Here is a 16,744-nt window from a genome sequence, read left to right on the forward strand (position 1 = left end):
ATGATTGTCAAAGCTTTAAGTAATTATTTGCAAGCAATTGTGATCGGATTTACAAAAGCGACAAGAAACACATAGCATTAACATTTATTTGACTGAAGTAAATATTCAGCTCTTCCATTACATTAAATACTGGACAAATTAAAACACAAATTATGCACACGAATAAATAAATATTTTAATGTCTGTTTTAGTCAAGCTACTTGATTGCAACAAGGAATTCTACCGAAAGGGGGTATCTGATTAAATTTCTTTCATGTCGAGTCCAAGTCTATAAGTAGGTAACACCTTGCTCTCGCTTCTTCTCGCACTATCCCACCGTACTCCTAATGTTCACCTAGCAATAGCATTTCGACTGGGACTGTGTGATGAGTAAACATTATGTGTGTTTTTTGTATTCATATTTAACTTTATTGAATATTTCATCTTTGGTTTTGATCTAAGATAAAATCCACGTTGGACAATCGTGTTGCTGACGTCTCGTCTGCGTACGCTTGCTTCGCTTTCCGCGTTTGAGTGTTGGTTTTTGGTCTCATGATTTCTACAAAGGAAAAATAAATATTGTAAGAAAACAAAACAATAAAGTTCTAATTATACATGTAGTACAAATATGAATGTGTTAACAATATTCATTTTTATTTTTTTATTTAATGTTTTATCTTTTTTATTTACATCACACAAAAAATAGGTTGGTCGGCATATTTTAATTTGACACTTTTGCGATTGTTCCAAATACAGTCAACATATTTTCTGTATATGAAAACTACTTGGGAAAAGACAGTGTAGTATATCGTCATAAAGTGACTATAAACTATAAAAGGCATATTTTGACCGCACAAATATGTTCCATATGAATGCATACTTGTTTATACGTTTTAACAAAAACTGTTCTCGGTAATATAAATATTAAATTCTTGACCCGTGATCCCTTATGGTTTCATAATGTCTGAATTTCGATTCAGAAGTTATTTTATAAGTGCAGATTGTGTTCATTCATTCTGTTTTAAAATCTTAAACACGTTACTTTATATACATTATACATGGCTGAACGCACACAGGACAGGGCACAAAATCTCACAAGACAGTAAATAGACACGAACTATATAAGGGAAACGCATATTTCATTAAGTATATTATTTGACAACATAGAAGTACCCAATTCTACACTTATAAATAATAGTCGTTCTAGCCGAAATCGACTTGTCGTGCTTGCCGTGAATTCCGTTGCTTGTCGTGTAAGCCAAATTGTTGGTGTTCATTAGAAATGTCATAAGATGGTGTTTTAAGATAGTTTTCGGACAAAACACATTGTATATGGAATTCTTCACGTCCGCATATATTAGTGCACTGCAAAAAGGAATATAAAATAGATATTTTGGAAGATTCAAAATGTTCTTGTCGTGCTTGCGTGCATTGTAACGTAAAAACTAGGAATTTGCCTCGAATGATAGACTAAACTACTTATCTGTTGTCAAATATTTATATAACCGGGAATAGTGCTCAACTTTTCCCATAGCATGCGCTTTATTTCGTCAAAATAGATTAAATAATAAGATACTTACGATTTGAAGTTTCTTAGCGGAGGCAATGTTTACAATTTTCTACTTGACGTGCTAGCTAAAATGACGTCACGGACCACGTGGTATGGCCACACTGAAAAAAGTAACCGTTACCTGACCCCTGGTGTAAACGTCTATCGCTTGGACCACTCGGCCATCTGAACTAATGCATTGATTCTTGTATTTTATACTTAATATAAGCAATCCTCGTAGTGTCACACAATTTAACGACAACAACAAAACTCTCCAAATTATTAAATCGTTTCGTGTTGAAACGCTTTATAATTTTCAGGTTTTTTAATCGTCAAAATATGCATATAATGTATATTTTAGAGCATGGTAAATGTTCAATATTACTGTTTCCTCATAAATATCATAACTACAACGAAAGTGTGCGAATCTGAACATTTTTTTTTTAAATTTTGGTCAATTTTACCGAAACGTGAAAAGATCTCTTTAAAATGCTTGCCAGGTTTCAAGTAACATTATACTCACGGACTCTGTCAATATACGCTCTGTGGCGGCGCTTCCCTTTGTCACACCTGATAATTTTATAATTTTAAACACCAACAAACGTTTCACCTTTTATTTTAACATCTTGTTATCCCGTGATTCCAATTTAATACAAGCGCGCCCAATGAAGTACAAAACGCAGTATATATAAACACAATGTAGTCATATGATGCGCGCAACTCATATACATGTAATTCTCGTGCATCGCATGAATGCATGTCACACCGTTAAACTATAGCTTTGCACCTCATATACACCGTATTGCACCTCACTATGAATAATTTATATTTATAAACAATTTCATTAATGCATTAATATTATCATTTAAATAACGGATCAAAACATGCATAAACAGTAATTATGTGTTTATTGACACACATATTATGGAAACACCTTCTTTATCGTCATATACATGTAGTTAGGATCCCAAACATTTCATCAGAATGAAAGATTTGACCAAGATCCATACTATTTAAAACAAGCAATCGCTATTACGTGAAATTCACGACACGCTCTGTGTAAAACTGCATAATTTAAACCTTTACACCGCGAAAGATAACCAAATCTGGGATTCCAATCTTTCATTCTGGGTATTCATATTTTTAGTGATGAGTACCACATTCTTTTGAAACATTTGAACACGGATATGTGTCAAGTTAACATTGATTATAAGTTTATGAATGCTATATGCAGGTTTTATAGTAGTATTCAATCTATGGAAACCGAAACTTCTTCCTTTATTCATTGTTTAAACTTCTGTGTGTTTACAAGCATCAGTCCGACTGAGTGATTTAAACTGAGTGAGTTTGTAACATGGGTTCGTTAATGTCCATGTTGAGACCCTCGTGGCTTTCTAGTTGGCAAGTTCACTCTGACGACGTCAGGTATGATAGTTGATGATTTAGTGGTATTACTTCTTGTTTCAATATTTTCGGGTAAATGTAGCCAAGGGTTTTACTATATTTTACTATATTGCATTGGTCGTTCCAAGGCGGTTAACTTTTGTATTTTAAGTAAAGTCCCGTGTGGTACACATGTGGTTAGCGCGTGTGGCTATGATATTAATCAATTAGTGAAAACATCATTTTGAATGAAAAAAAAATCAAATTATAACAAAAAACCAACTTCTCTGAGAATTTGTTTTTCACGAGAACTACATCGTGCTTCCGAAGTAGTCCGAAGCAAATCTCGCGTTCGCTCGTAAATGTTTGGATATCTTAGCCGGAAATGTACATGGAATATATTGTGACACACAAAAAACCTTAAAAACGAGCATTTTATATCGCGTTAAATCTGTGTTACCAGACCACATAGATCTATCGTTGATATTCTGGCTATTGCTATAAGGCACACTGATTATTTATGGGTTAACTTTATGTTACAAAATGCTAGTATTGACAAATATTCGTTTGTGTTGAGTATGGCTTTGCTTATAGATTACATATTTTCAAAACAAAGAACGACCAGCAAGTCCTCTACATAAAATTTGCAAAATAACTCGTCATGTCAAAATGATTGATAATATCTCTGTTGAACTGCTGTTGAACGTACAGAACAGTATAAGTCTTTATAAAACGTCTTAGTTGCAATTATTTGGCTTTACGTAAACGGTATGTACATGTACTCATAAACGCTTAAATTTAAGCATTCAAAAAGAACTACACAGTTTTGATGATACGTATAAACAGAACTTTCGTACATGCTGTTAAAAGATGTGTGGATCTTATCTGATCTTATCTGTGCCATTACATATTGATTCTTTTCAATTCTTGCCATTTTTTAAAGTAACCTAATACTTCATGATTCAAATCTTCACGCTTAGATACATGTATTTCATCGTGCGGTCACACACCTGGTATACCACTCTGGGATTCCAAACAAATACTATTTTTTCAGTGTGCATGTACACAAAATATTTTTTAAACAAAAAGTGTGGCGTGCTTATAAAGTAAAAGTACTAAATTTGGGCGTTCTTGCTTATTCGAATCAAGATGGTTTTGATAACTCAATATGCATAGGAATACCTTAATTTGGCATGTAAAGGTTGTAAGTACGGTGGCAAAGAGGTGACATTCACTCCTTTAAAAAAGCACTCCTTTAAAAAAACATGCACTCTTCTTTTTTCTTTATTTTCCCTACTTACTCGAAAGAACGACTTCCTAACTCGTTGGGACGAGTCAGCTATGTCGTCTGAAACTTTTTACATGGCGTTCCTCTTTTATTTAGTTGTGCACTCCTCTTTTTTTCTATCTCGTTCTGCCATAAACGTATTATATTTATTATGTGGAATATTATCTGAACGTGTTCACATACTCAGCTATATTATCTGATAGTGTTCACATACTCAGCTATATTATCTGATAGTGTTCACATACTCAGCTATATTATCTGAACGTGTTCACATACTCAGCTATTTTTTGGCAAGTAGAGCTATTATCATCACATAGCGCGGCTCATTTCTTTTGGCGTTTTTGTTTTGGTTTGAATTGTAATTACAACTTTTTATCTTATTCGTCTTTAGATGGTATACGATCTGTTATAATGATATAACACACTTTTTTCAGTTAACTGTGCTGATAACTTTCATATTTTGTTTCGTATAAATTCTTGAAAAAAATCACGTGTTAATTCTGTTTTCGTAATAAAATAGTAACTTTCAAGATAATTCAGATAATTCATTTAGCGCCAGTGAAAACATGGTACGGTATGGGTGTATTCACGCTTCAGGTTTGTCAAATTAATTAAGAGGAAGTCACTTACTTTCAGGGCCACCCTTTAAAACAACCGTTTTTTCTACCGATTGTCTTTGGTAAAAGACATTTCTTAGTTGTTTTTTATCGTTTATTTTTTGTTTGTTTTTTAATTTTTAGCGAGGCTGTTTTCGGAGAAAACCCGAGCTATTGTCATAGCCAGCTCGTTCGACGTCCGCCGTCCGCCGAAGGCGTCGTGCTAAAACCTTAACATTGGCTCTAAAATCAAAGTGTTCCACCTACAACTTTGAAACTTCATATGTAGATGCACCTTGATGAGTTCTACACGCCACACTCATTTTTGGTTCACTAGGTCAAAGGTCAAGGTCACTGTGACCTCTAATATCAAACTTTAACATAGGCTCTAAAATCAAAGTGCTTCCACCTACAAATTTGAAACTTCATATGTACTTGCACCTTGATGAGTTTTACATGCCACACCCATTTTGGGTCACTAGGTCAAAGGTCAAGGTCACTGTGATCTCTAATATAAAACTTAAACAAAAACCTTAACATTGCCTCTTAAATCAAAGTGCTTCCACCTACAACTTTGAAACTTGATATATAGATGCACCTTGATGAGTTCTACACGCCACACCCATTTTGGGTCACTAGATCAAAGGTAAAGGTCACTGTGACCTCTAAAAAAATATTTTGACAAGCTTTCGCAGCCGAGCGTGGCATCCGTTATGCGGTGCTCTTGTTTAATTTGTTTTGCATCTAGCCTGGAGTCGAAGAAATACTTGAAGTATGACATATTTATTGGGTTTGTTCTTTGAATGCAGTTTCTTTGCACCGAGCCCGAGGTTGACGAAAGACTATAAGTTTGACCCATTCCTTTGGTTTGTACTTTAAATGCATTTTATTTATTATTAAATTATTTTAGCCCTGGGTCGAATAAAGACTATGTCATGTTTTTACCGTGAATGCATTTTTTATTTTGAATCTAGTCCGGAGTCAACAAAAGACTACTCGCATGACGTGTTCTTGATGCACTCGACAGAAGACACGGAAATCGCAAAAACAATATGCGAAGGCCTGAAGAAAAACGGGCTGAGATGCCTCGCGGAAGTCGATGATAAACCCTTCGGACGACTGTTCTGCGAAAGCATACGTCGTTATGAAAGAGAAAGCCGCACATCTGTTCTTGTTTTGACGAAAAACACTGTTAAAAGTCCCTGGATCACCTTGGCGACCATCCACGCTCTGGAGGAGTCCAGATACCGGGAAAATCAGCTGGTGCTGCGGCTGCTTTTGATTGACGTCCAGGAAGACGAAGTACCAGTTCTCAAGCTGGGGTGTCTGGAGAAACTTCCCCATTTCATCGCGAAGTACAATGAAGTTGGCTGGGAGAGCCAACTGTTGGATAGTCTTAATAGTATGCAGATGTTCAATTATCTATTTTTTACATTTTGCGTTCGCTCTTTTCGTGTGTGTTTTTTCGGTTAATACTACGCTCCATGCGATTTCCCCAATTGTGTAAAAACAGATGATGGTTACAATAATTTATATCCGTATAATGTTTCTGAATCTTCATTTTTCCTTTATTCAAAATTACAAAGCTTTGAAATGAATAAATTAAAAACATTGTACACAATTAATATTTCGTGTTTCAAATAAACACAAGCGCACACTAATTAATTGTAGCTCGTATTGATCTGAATCTACGCACATGCATTTGAAGACATTTACTTCCATTTTGAGCACGTTTACTTTACGCACATGCATTTGAAGACATTTACTTCCATTTTGAGCACGTTTACTTTACGCACATGCATTTGAAGACATTTACTTCCATTTTGAGCACGTTTACTTTACGCACATGCATTTGAAGACATTTACTTCCACTTTGAGCACGTTTACTTTACGCACATGCATTTGAAGACATTTACTTCCATTTTGAGCACGTTTACTTTACGCACATGCATTTGAAGACATTTACTTACATGTTGAACAAGTGTAATTTATTCACATATATTTAACGACATTTGCTTACATTTTGAACACGTTTAGAGCCTCTCAATGTTCGTGACGTCCTTCCCGTCGGCAGTTTGGCTCATGGGCTGGTTTATAGTCATTTCTCGGGATTGTTGTCATACATGCTTCCTAAAAGTAAGTCGTTAGCTTTTCGAATAGGATTAAACTCAATTATTTGTGTTAGACCATGTTTAAGATGTAACTGTAGAAGCTAAACTCTATGTAGAATAATCACAAAGAGCTTTAATTAACTACACATCATACATACTCCATTAGCAGATCACTTCAATGTTTTATGTCGCGCGTAACTCTAAAAGTATTGATTGAGGGCTGATCTTTTTTACAAATATTTAAACACGCAAGTGATCTTGAGCATCTTGGTATATTCGGTCCATCTGTTTACATAAATTCACAATTAAATGCTACCCCCTCCCTTCTAAGTAATATTTGATGAGTAATTGTAAGCAAAATGTATATTGTATATATATATATTATGATTTACTTCTTTGTCTATGCCGTGTTAGAATGTTGTATATGTTATATGCCCTGGTGAGCTGTTCGAAAAACGGTCGGCATAAAGCAATACAATTGTTTTAGTACCCATGCGACGTTTGTTAGTTTAAAAGCAGCCGAGAGAGCTTAGCGCTAGAGACGAGAGAGCGAGACGAGAGAGAGAGAGAGAGCAAGAGAGCAGATAGAGAGAGACGAGGAGAGAGTAGAGAGAGAGAGAGAGAGAGTCTAGCGAGAGAGAGAGAGAAGAGAGCATGTAGATATCGATGAGATCGCTATATATATCTATCGATCTGATTCTCAGATCAGAGATGATCGAGCGTATATACTATATCTATCTTCTCTATATATCTATATATATATATATACAATGTATATATATGTGTGTGTGTGTGTGTGTGTGTGTGTGTGTGTGTGTGTGTGTGTGTGTGGTGTGTGTGTGTGTGTGTGTGTGTGTGTGTGTGTGGTGTGTGTGTGTGTGTGTGTGTGTGTGTGTGTGTGTGTGTGGTGTGTGTGTGTGTGTGGTGTGTGTGTGTGTGTGTGTGTGTGTGTGTGTGTGTGTGTGTGTGTGTGTGTGTGTGTGTGTGTGTGTGTGTGTGTGTGTGTGTGTGTGTGTGTGTGTGTGTGTGTGTTTGTGTGTATACAACTACGACATGGTTTTCCTTAATCAAAAGGGCCCCGGCCTTATTCCAAAAAATGGTGAACAAAAACCGCATATGCCGTTTTGGATCTAATTTACAATTCTTCTGATATGCGCCGCTTCTGTTTTTCTGTCATTGGTTATGCTTCAAATATCACTTTATGTTCTGTCGTTATCTTGTATTGGGATATACTTTACTGAAATATGACATTACCGTTTTTTGCTGAACTCGAAGAAGAAATTAGAAAATGGGATAAGTTTAAAGAACATAAAGATAAAACATGTATGAACTACAACATGCTCTTGCCGATGTCCTGTAAGTTGCTTGATTCGCTGAGCGGAAAAGACGAGGATTCCGGCACTGAAATTCAACAGACCGCGGAACTTAAATTTACGACAACGCACATGGGGAAGCCCCGAGACTTTAACATAACGATATACAGAATATCAAGAGGCGAAGAGGTTCGTGATAGTTTTTGAAAGTTAAAACCTAGTCATTAATATATGTTTTTGAAATTCTGTATTTAGGCATTTTGTAGCTCCTTTCAGCACAAACATGGTTATTTTTTGATTTTACTATACTACCCACTACCCCCTACCCCCCCCCCCCCCCCCCCCCCCCCCCACCCCCCCCCCCCCCCCCTCCTCCCCGATAAAAATCATGAAGAATAAAAATAAATAAAATAACTTCTGTGCTCAACTTCTGCCATTTTGCGGTTATCCTTAGCTGCATCAGTTGTGATCGATGCACTGCCTGACGTTATTGCTACTCTGCTCACGACCATTGCCTCATTCATTTTAGAGAATTATAGCATACAATGAACAAAGCCACTCATTGCTTAAACTAGGTCTTCATACTTTAAAGCATTAAATTAATAAAAACACATATATTCTACATTGCCAAATTTGTATAATCATACCAAGCAATCTGCTAATAGTTAAGTCATTAATGAAAACACGTTGAGTTGTGATAACATAGCATTCCTATTTACAGTTTTACTACTTCTACGCGGATATGCCCTTTGTTTTGAACTGCGTTTACGAGCTTAAAGAAAAACAACTTGCAAAAGGCGTGGACACAAACCTTCAGTTTCAGCGATTCAAGCATACGTACAACACTCTTGTAAACCACCAAGACTTTAGGCGGAGACGTAACAACCCACTGAGAATGCTCGAATACGATGGTACCTAAAGTGTAAACAAACATGTTGTATAAAAATGATGTCAAGCATAACGCGTCTTAGAGTGTCGTAGATTGTCCCGTCGGAGCTATATTTATTTACAGAATTAAAGATTTCTCATGTATTGATTGTGTTCACAAATATTTCATAGTTTGGTACGTCTGATACTTGTCATAGTTTGGTATTTCTGACAGGTTAACCACCGAAATGTAACGATCTATAAATAATATGTGGACCATTATGATTTATTTGAACTATCAGTTTTAAAAGTATATATCCGTTTTACAACAGGCATTCAACAGTCCATAGTATTTAATTTTCGTATGGATTGTCCACTCGAGCAGTTACTTCAAAATCGAAAAGTAGATCCAAATTGCAAAACATGGCTTAAACATATCAGAATATATAACTGTGTGAAAATCCATATGCCAACAGATGAGAAAACCAACCACTTCAAAGTTCTCTTCGATGCTGTCAAGAAAAGTGTAATTGACCAGAGAAATACCACAGCCACACAACCTCCAGAGAGCATTGTCACACCGGTAAGCTATTTAATGTATATGCAGTACTATAGGCGTTTTATAAATGTTTTTATTGAACACATGTAGACATAATCAAACCTCCAAAAAGAGAATAAGAAAGTGTCTCCTGGGTACATGTAAGCTACATGCATAGGTCATTGGGTTTATAACGTTCAATTTTATTTATATTTTCTCTCTGATAGGCGTTTCTTTTTTGATTTAATTATTATTAATTTAATTTTTAGCAGTCACATAAACAACCAAGCAATGTAATATGGAATTTTTACACCCATTATTGCTGCTTCTTCCTGTATTTGCGCGATGATTATCTGAAATATTAACTTAAAGCCACACACCTTGAAATGAAATACCTGACATAGTAAATTTAATAATAAATAATAAACATATTTCATCTATGTCAATTAGAATATATCTGGTGGTTACAATGTAGAAATAAGTCTTCTTTTGCGCTTTAAAACTTAAAAATAATCGCGTTTGTCGAAATGGACGTATACGTCTAGAAATCATACTTTCGGTTTTAAAAGCGGAATTTGAAGAATAATACATTACTTGCAAAATAGGCTATACATTTAATTTTATCTATGCCAATTAGACTATATCTGGTGGTTTCAAGGTAGAAACCCGACTTTTTTGCGCTTTAAAACTTAAAAATAATCGCGTTTTTCGAAATCGACTACTTTCGGTTTTAAATCCTACTTTCGGTTTTAAAATTTGAAAAATAATAAATTACTTGCTAACTAGGCTATAGATTTAATGACATTTTCGCACACTTTCAAATTGCATCTATATGTATTGATTAACATGTATTTCATTTCAAGGTGTGCGGCTTTAATGACGCTATATTTTTAAATCTTTTTCTATAAAGAAGGAATGTAATTGACACTTGTTTGTAGTTTCATTTTATCGTTCGTCAAAAAGTTGTAACTCTGTTGCTCTGGTATCTTCAATACCATTGAGTAATATAATTGTAATTAAATTGAATGCGTTTTAATTCCCTTTTATTATTGTTTGATTTGAGTTACAATGCTATGACGTTAAATTTTATTTACACTTAAATGTATTATGAATATTGCCGGGCCAAGTGTGAGGTTGAGCGCTCTATAACCGGTTTAAACCCCCAATGCTTTGCATTGACCGTTCCAAGGCGGTGACCCCAGCTTTATTCATATTTTGTGTTTATGTTGGTTTGTATTGTGCTGTATTGTGCTGTTTTGTACTGTTTGGGCAATCGGTCACTTGCCTTAAATAAAGGACCAACTAATTGTTTTTAATGAAAATTCAATACTGCCCCAGCAGCTGGAGTTTCACTTCTTTATATTGTTTCACTTTATGTGCATTTGTAAATAGCCGCTGTTCTTTTATTTAAGGCAAAGTAGCCAAAGCCTTTACAAAACCTTGGGATATTCGATGCAACTGTTTGTTGATTAATTCCAAAATAGCATGCATACATGTAATTATTGTCAAAGTTTGTTAAATAATTATTCAAATGTTGATCAATTTTAGTATAACTTTTTGGGTTTATTATATTTTTTCATTGCATGAAAGTAAGAATATAATTTATCAGCGGTGGGTCTTTTTTGAAATTTCATAGTAAAATATTCTAAGAACAAAGTCTGGCTGTGACAAATTTGAACCAAATTCTTTCACACACTACAGACACAGGGTTTTACGGGGCGCGATATTCTGCGCCATATTCGCATAAAATGCAAGTCAGAGCCCGTCATATTTGTTAGTTTGCGCATAATCATTTTGACGTATCTGGCAAGCAAAATTAATTATAAAAATGAATACAATCTTTTATTTGACAGGTGTGTGTTAAATCTCGGCTGTTGTTAACGTAAATAATTGATTACTATACATTTAACTAATTGACTTTGACACAGCCAGCATATTTAACATTCATTCGCTGCTTGTAACTCAAATAGCATGCATTTAAACAAGCAAACAATACTTGCCATGAATAAAGAACCATGCACGTGTGAATGACAGGAGTGTTATACTACTAATATATCACTAAGTTATATTGGAACCCTCCTTTTTTATTGACAGGACCCCTGACAATTATTAACTAGAGTCCTAGGGACCCCTAAAATTTGACATGAATGTAAAACCCTGCAGACATGACCTTTAGCGAAAAGGACTTTTACAGATATTCACATCAGAGTTCTACATATTTCAGCCCGACCAGGTAATTGGTAGGGTGTACGTTAGTTGTTCGGATGACACTGAGGATAGGACAATAGGAGAAGCAATTGTCAAATATCTTCCCTCAAAAACGATCATGGCGGACATCGACAGCGGCGATGTGGGTAAAGGGGCTTCTATGAGCGAAAACTACAACTGGTACGTGTTCGTCATATCCATGAAGATTTTGAACGACACAAAATTCTTCTCCAAAATCAGTGAGAAACTCCAACACAGCATTCACGAAAATACGTCAAAATTGATTGCTGTTCTACACAATGTCGATATCAAGAATGTTCCTGACTATATCCAATGGGTCACGATTGTTTGCACGAAAGATAAAAACTACCGTGATCACATCTACCAGACAGTGATTGGTAAGTGCAGGTATTTTAACAGTCAGAATATATAACGTACATATTTATGATTGCGTCTTACCACTTAATTATTTTATAGACGGATAGACTACAAACGTGTGCTTTACCTGTCAGGTAGGTTTTAATAACACACTCATGAACATCCTTTTTGCGGACTTCTTTTTTCAGTTAAGTTAATATTTGATGAAAGTAAGGCAATATTCGTTCAGTAACCGAATTTGAATTTTAACATTAAATGAACAATAATTCTACAATAATAATACAAGCCAAGTCAGAGTTCCTATTACACAAATTTTACTGACTATAACAACATCGCACAACTGTCTGATGATGTTATTACTTTAAACGTTGAGTGCAACATTCAGTTCAAGGGCAGACGTCCGATTAAAATATTAAGTATATGCGTATTTTAAATGGATTAGAAAAGGAAATTTGAATAGAAGTGTTCGGTATGTATGACACGAATGAAACCGGTTAGATTGCATTTCAATTTTTTCAAATAATGTAAAATGTACGGTTTAAATACATGTGTGTTGAAAACCTTGACTTCAAAACATAATGAGCTACGTTCTAAAAGGCTTACACGTCTTAGCAATGTTCATAAGGACATTCTGTACACACTAATTAAGATGAATGATTCTCTCCAATCAAATGCGGTCGTATTTTTTTAAGGCGGCCCCGTGACCATGATTGAGAAGATGCCATGCGGCGATGTGGTAACAGGGCTGTGTTGGGCGTACCTCATCAACTACCTGAAATTGGCTTTGTTCCTGCGCACGCCTGACAACGAAGGAAGTCTTGGTAGTGATTTTAATGTCGTGAAGTACTATTCGATGTGTTTAGCGTATATACACATGAACACTAGCAAAAAGTTTTTTATCCACCAAGACCCAAATGTACTTCAAGAGCGTAATAACGTGTTGACGTACTAAGTATTATCTCAATATTTTGGTCCATACTCAAACATATAAAACTTTAATAATTAAAGTATATTTTATACTAAAATTCCTTTTCACAAAGAAATACAATGTCCATTTCTCGTGTAATATATAAAAAACTCGTTCTTACTGCATATGGCATGATATAATTTGTTGAGTGTATTTAAAGCTCTAGTTTGTATGCCTTCACTTAAAAGGTGTGTAAGTTTTTATGCCCCCGGTAGGATGGCATATAGCAGTTGAACTGTCCGTCAGTCTGTCCGTCCGTCCGTCCGAAAACTTTAGCATTGACCATAACTTTTGCAATATTGATGATAGCAACTTGATATTTGGCATGCGTGTGTATCTCGTGAAGCTGCACATTTTGAGTGGTGAAAGGTCAATGTCATTCTGCAAGGTCAAGAATAAAACAAATACAATCAAAGGGAAGTAATCAGCATTAAAAGGGAGATAATTTCAAAACCTGCCTAATGAAATTCATATATTTTTATTTCAAAGCGGCGCAATAGGGGGCATTGTTTAAATATTCCCTTTAGAAACGCATATGTACAGAATATGATATCATAGAGTATTGATTTATTTATAAAGAGTATTGATGTATTAATATAGATTATTTATTTATTACATTTGATTATTGATTAATTAATATTTTAGACCTCCAAGGTCGTATCAAGGCATTCCTTCGTAGCAATAACCTGTCGTATGGATGTGCTGACAAAGTGTACATCCTTTGGCCTAGCTCGTGTAAGATGGAGGACGACATTGACATAGTAGCACATAAACAGTAAGTTACTAAGGGCTTGTGCGTGAATGGCGTTTGAGAAATGGTTTAATAAAAAAATTGATAACAAGTTTGTGTTTTTAAGAGAATGTGTAAAGTGTATGTCTGCGAACGTAATTGTCGTACAAACTGGCTGTTTATTAGAATATTGATTAAAAAAACAAAGTTTGGAAAATGCATTTATATATCTGCATTGTAATAAAGGGAATCGTGCACAGATTTTAGCCATTTTGAAGTACTTCGGTAAATGTTTTATTGATTAATATATAAACATAGACATATAAGACCGCCAATATAAAAGCGATCAATGGTTGGTCAAAAAATATAACGAAAATAAAAGAACAACTCGAAATTGTTCAATCGTTTCGCATTTGTAACGTTTTATTTTTTGTCATATATATTTACCAATGATGATGGCACAAAAACGACAGTGTATATTTTGTATGAGTCTTCGTCATTAGCGTTCTTTGATGTACAGTTTTCTTTTTTTAATATGTCACAAACATTTGAAACATTATCATTTGGACAATCTGTGAATTTTAATTTAAGACTGAAAGTGGGTTCGTTTTTGTAACATTAAACCGATTTCAATCCCAATTTTGTTGTAATGACCGCTTTAATAACAATATTTGGATCCATATGTCTGCACATTAATGAATCTACATATTGTACTAATAAAATAGCAATGTTTCATTTAGATTATCTAAAGAACCAATAGTAAAGTTGGGTTCTCTGCCACCTGTTCGTGCCAATACTGGCGGACAGCTGAACCGGCCGTTCACATTCAGTGTGTACAAACATACAAGACCAAAAACCCAACAGGTGAGGTCAAATATTGCTTTGCAGAAAAAAGGCCCATGTGTTAACTTTACTGACACTCGTTCAATAATGAAAACGAATGTACATGTATATGTGTTTACTGATTTTGGACGATAGTAAAACTGGTGTGATTACAGCAGCACATTGTTCTAACATAATTTGTAATTGCAAAGTGATCAATAACTCGCCTTTTAACTACAAATACCACTGTAAAGACCTTATCTGATTCAATATGGTTGTCTAGTTTGGTTATGCATATAATTACTGCATGTTTATTTATATGGCATATTTAATCATGGCAAAAAGCCCACAAAAAGAATTATCACCAAGGTCATATGTTGATAATATCTTTAAACAAACAATTATTTCAGAGCACGTGTTTCATCGCGGAATATTGCACTCCGATGGGATGCTTGTACCAGATGGCTACGAAGTTCGCATTCGCAGGGGTATATAAGGATCATCTGTCATCACAAGGCAAGGACTTCGAGAAGGCCTTCACAACATTCACGTCCTTGCCTGTGGTTAAGAAGGAGCTTGGCGACTTCCAGAAACACACGAAGTTTCTGTACTATGATGGTAAGAATTAATGGACAATATATTCAAATTTGTTTGGCATTGTGTGTTTGCCAGATAACCACGGATGGATAATGGTTGGTCAAGTTTACCCCTTGTTTTATTTATGTTAGTAAATTTCTATGCAACAAGTTATCGGTTTCAGATTGACGATATAGAAATAACAGATATGGATAAAAATGAAAAAAAAATGTTAATGGTATGTTTAAATATTTATATTTCAGATTCAGAGACGTCCTTAATACAGGTTATCGAAGAACAGGTTATCGAAGAACAGCTCAAGCACCAGACGAACGTAGTGTTCGCAGAGGATAGTTTGGATTCTTATGTTGAGCAATTCATGTAAACTATTAATTAAAATTAAGTTGAAACTACAAAAAATCATAACCATTAACTATAGATTTTCAAGACTTGGTTTGATTTAAAAGCCAGATGAAGCTGTTCAACTGAGCAAAGTAATAGCCCTTTAAATGGAAAGGAAACGACTTTTCAAAATTAAAACCTTGCTTCAATAACCATGATTGTTTTAAGCCCGCTGATTCGCGAGAAATAGCTTTTGTATGGACCAAATGTTTTAATTAATTTCATCGCTATTGTTTTGCTTCTTGGTAGGTATTAAGTAATTATTCTGCCCTTGATTTGCATTATATATTTACTATGTGTGAGAGAGTACATAATCAATGATTGTATGTATTTGTTGTATTTACTCGTGTATTAACATTTTTGTGAAAACTTGATAGAGGACTTATATTGTTGTTTTTTTTTAACTGTGTACTATCTTTCATTCGATGTGTTTCCTGTTTTACACTTTCTATAGAAATGAGATCTAAAATAACTTCTATATGCTGACGATTTCTGTGAGCTTCGTATTGGGGCATTATATTATGAACACGGTATTAGTGAACGTTATGCTATTTAAGCGTTCTGATAGCTCTCTTGTAATGTTTTATTTAATAGTAATCTGTAGAGATGGCAACGGTTAATCGGTTCACCGGTTATCCGGTTCTTAAGGAGGTTAACCTATTACAACATTAATATCCGGTTACTCTAAGAGAAAACGCATTTTTTGTTGAACGCAAGAAATGCTTAAATCGTTATTTTTGTTTTATTTCATATACTGTATTGGCTAATCCGCTTATCTGATCGCAAATTATCGGCAATTACCTACCCGTGATGCCCCCCCCCCCCCCCCCCCCCCCCCCCTGTGGATCAAAAGCGATTAGAGTTGTAAACCATCGGGGTGCAGCGGATTAAGGAGCAGGCACACGAGCAATTAGCACCTACCCTGCAGTGTGTTTGTTAAGCAAAGCTGGACACTGTGATTACACCCGACCACTGGTGTTTTAACAACTATTGCAAACTTAAACTCCCTAATAAGGACATTGAGTATAAACAGGCCT

The 16,744-nt window shown here is 35.1% G+C and overlaps 1 protein-coding gene across 2 annotated transcripts; it reads left to right on the forward strand.

The window, feature by feature from the left end:
• Positions 1–2,693: 2,693 nt before the first annotated feature.
• On the forward strand, positions 2,694–16,301 carry LOC127850417 (uncharacterized). Of its 2 annotated transcripts, XM_052383441.1 has the most exons (13): positions 2,694–2,953; positions 5,770–6,197; positions 6,833–6,931; positions 8,173–8,408; positions 8,941–9,130; positions 9,563–9,669; positions 9,894–9,917; positions 11,849–12,230; positions 12,903–13,031; positions 13,823–13,952; positions 14,648–14,771; positions 15,140–15,347; positions 15,569–16,301. In XM_052383441.1, exons 1-13 carry the CDS (start codon positions 2,883–2,885, stop codon positions 15,688–15,690), a joined length of 2,250 nt encoding a protein of 749 aa, XP_052239401.1. In that variant the 5' UTR covers positions 2,694–2,882; the 3' UTR covers positions 15,691–16,301. The 2 variants fall into 2 exon arrangements, with proteins under 2 accessions (XP_052239401.1, XP_052239402.1); XM_052383442.1 differs by lacking the exon at positions 9,894–9,917.
• The last annotated feature ends 443 nt before the right edge of the window (positions 16,302–16,744 follow it).

The sequence above is a fragment of the Dreissena polymorpha genome, chromosome 11, assembly GCF_020536995.1.
Source record: "Dreissena polymorpha isolate Duluth1 chromosome 11, UMN_Dpol_1.0, whole genome shotgun sequence".
NCBI classification, from domain to species: domain Eukaryota; kingdom Metazoa; phylum Mollusca; class Bivalvia; order Myida; family Dreissenidae; genus Dreissena; species Dreissena polymorpha.

Bases quoted from the DNA above. Each gene is read 5' to 3' on its own strand.
- LOC127850417 (XM_052383441.1), top strand. From the start codon at position 2,883: ATGGGTTCGTTAATGTCCATGTTGAGACCCTCGTGGCTTTCTAGTTGG. The intron at 6,932-8,172 runs GTAAGTCGTTAG...CGTTTTTTGCTG, and splicing joins GTCATACATGCTTCCTAAAA to AACTCGAAGAAGAAATTAGA. The intron at 14,772-15,139 runs GTGAGGTCAAAT...CAATTATTTCAG, and splicing joins CAAGACCAAAAACCCAACAG to AGCACGTGTTTCATCGCGGA.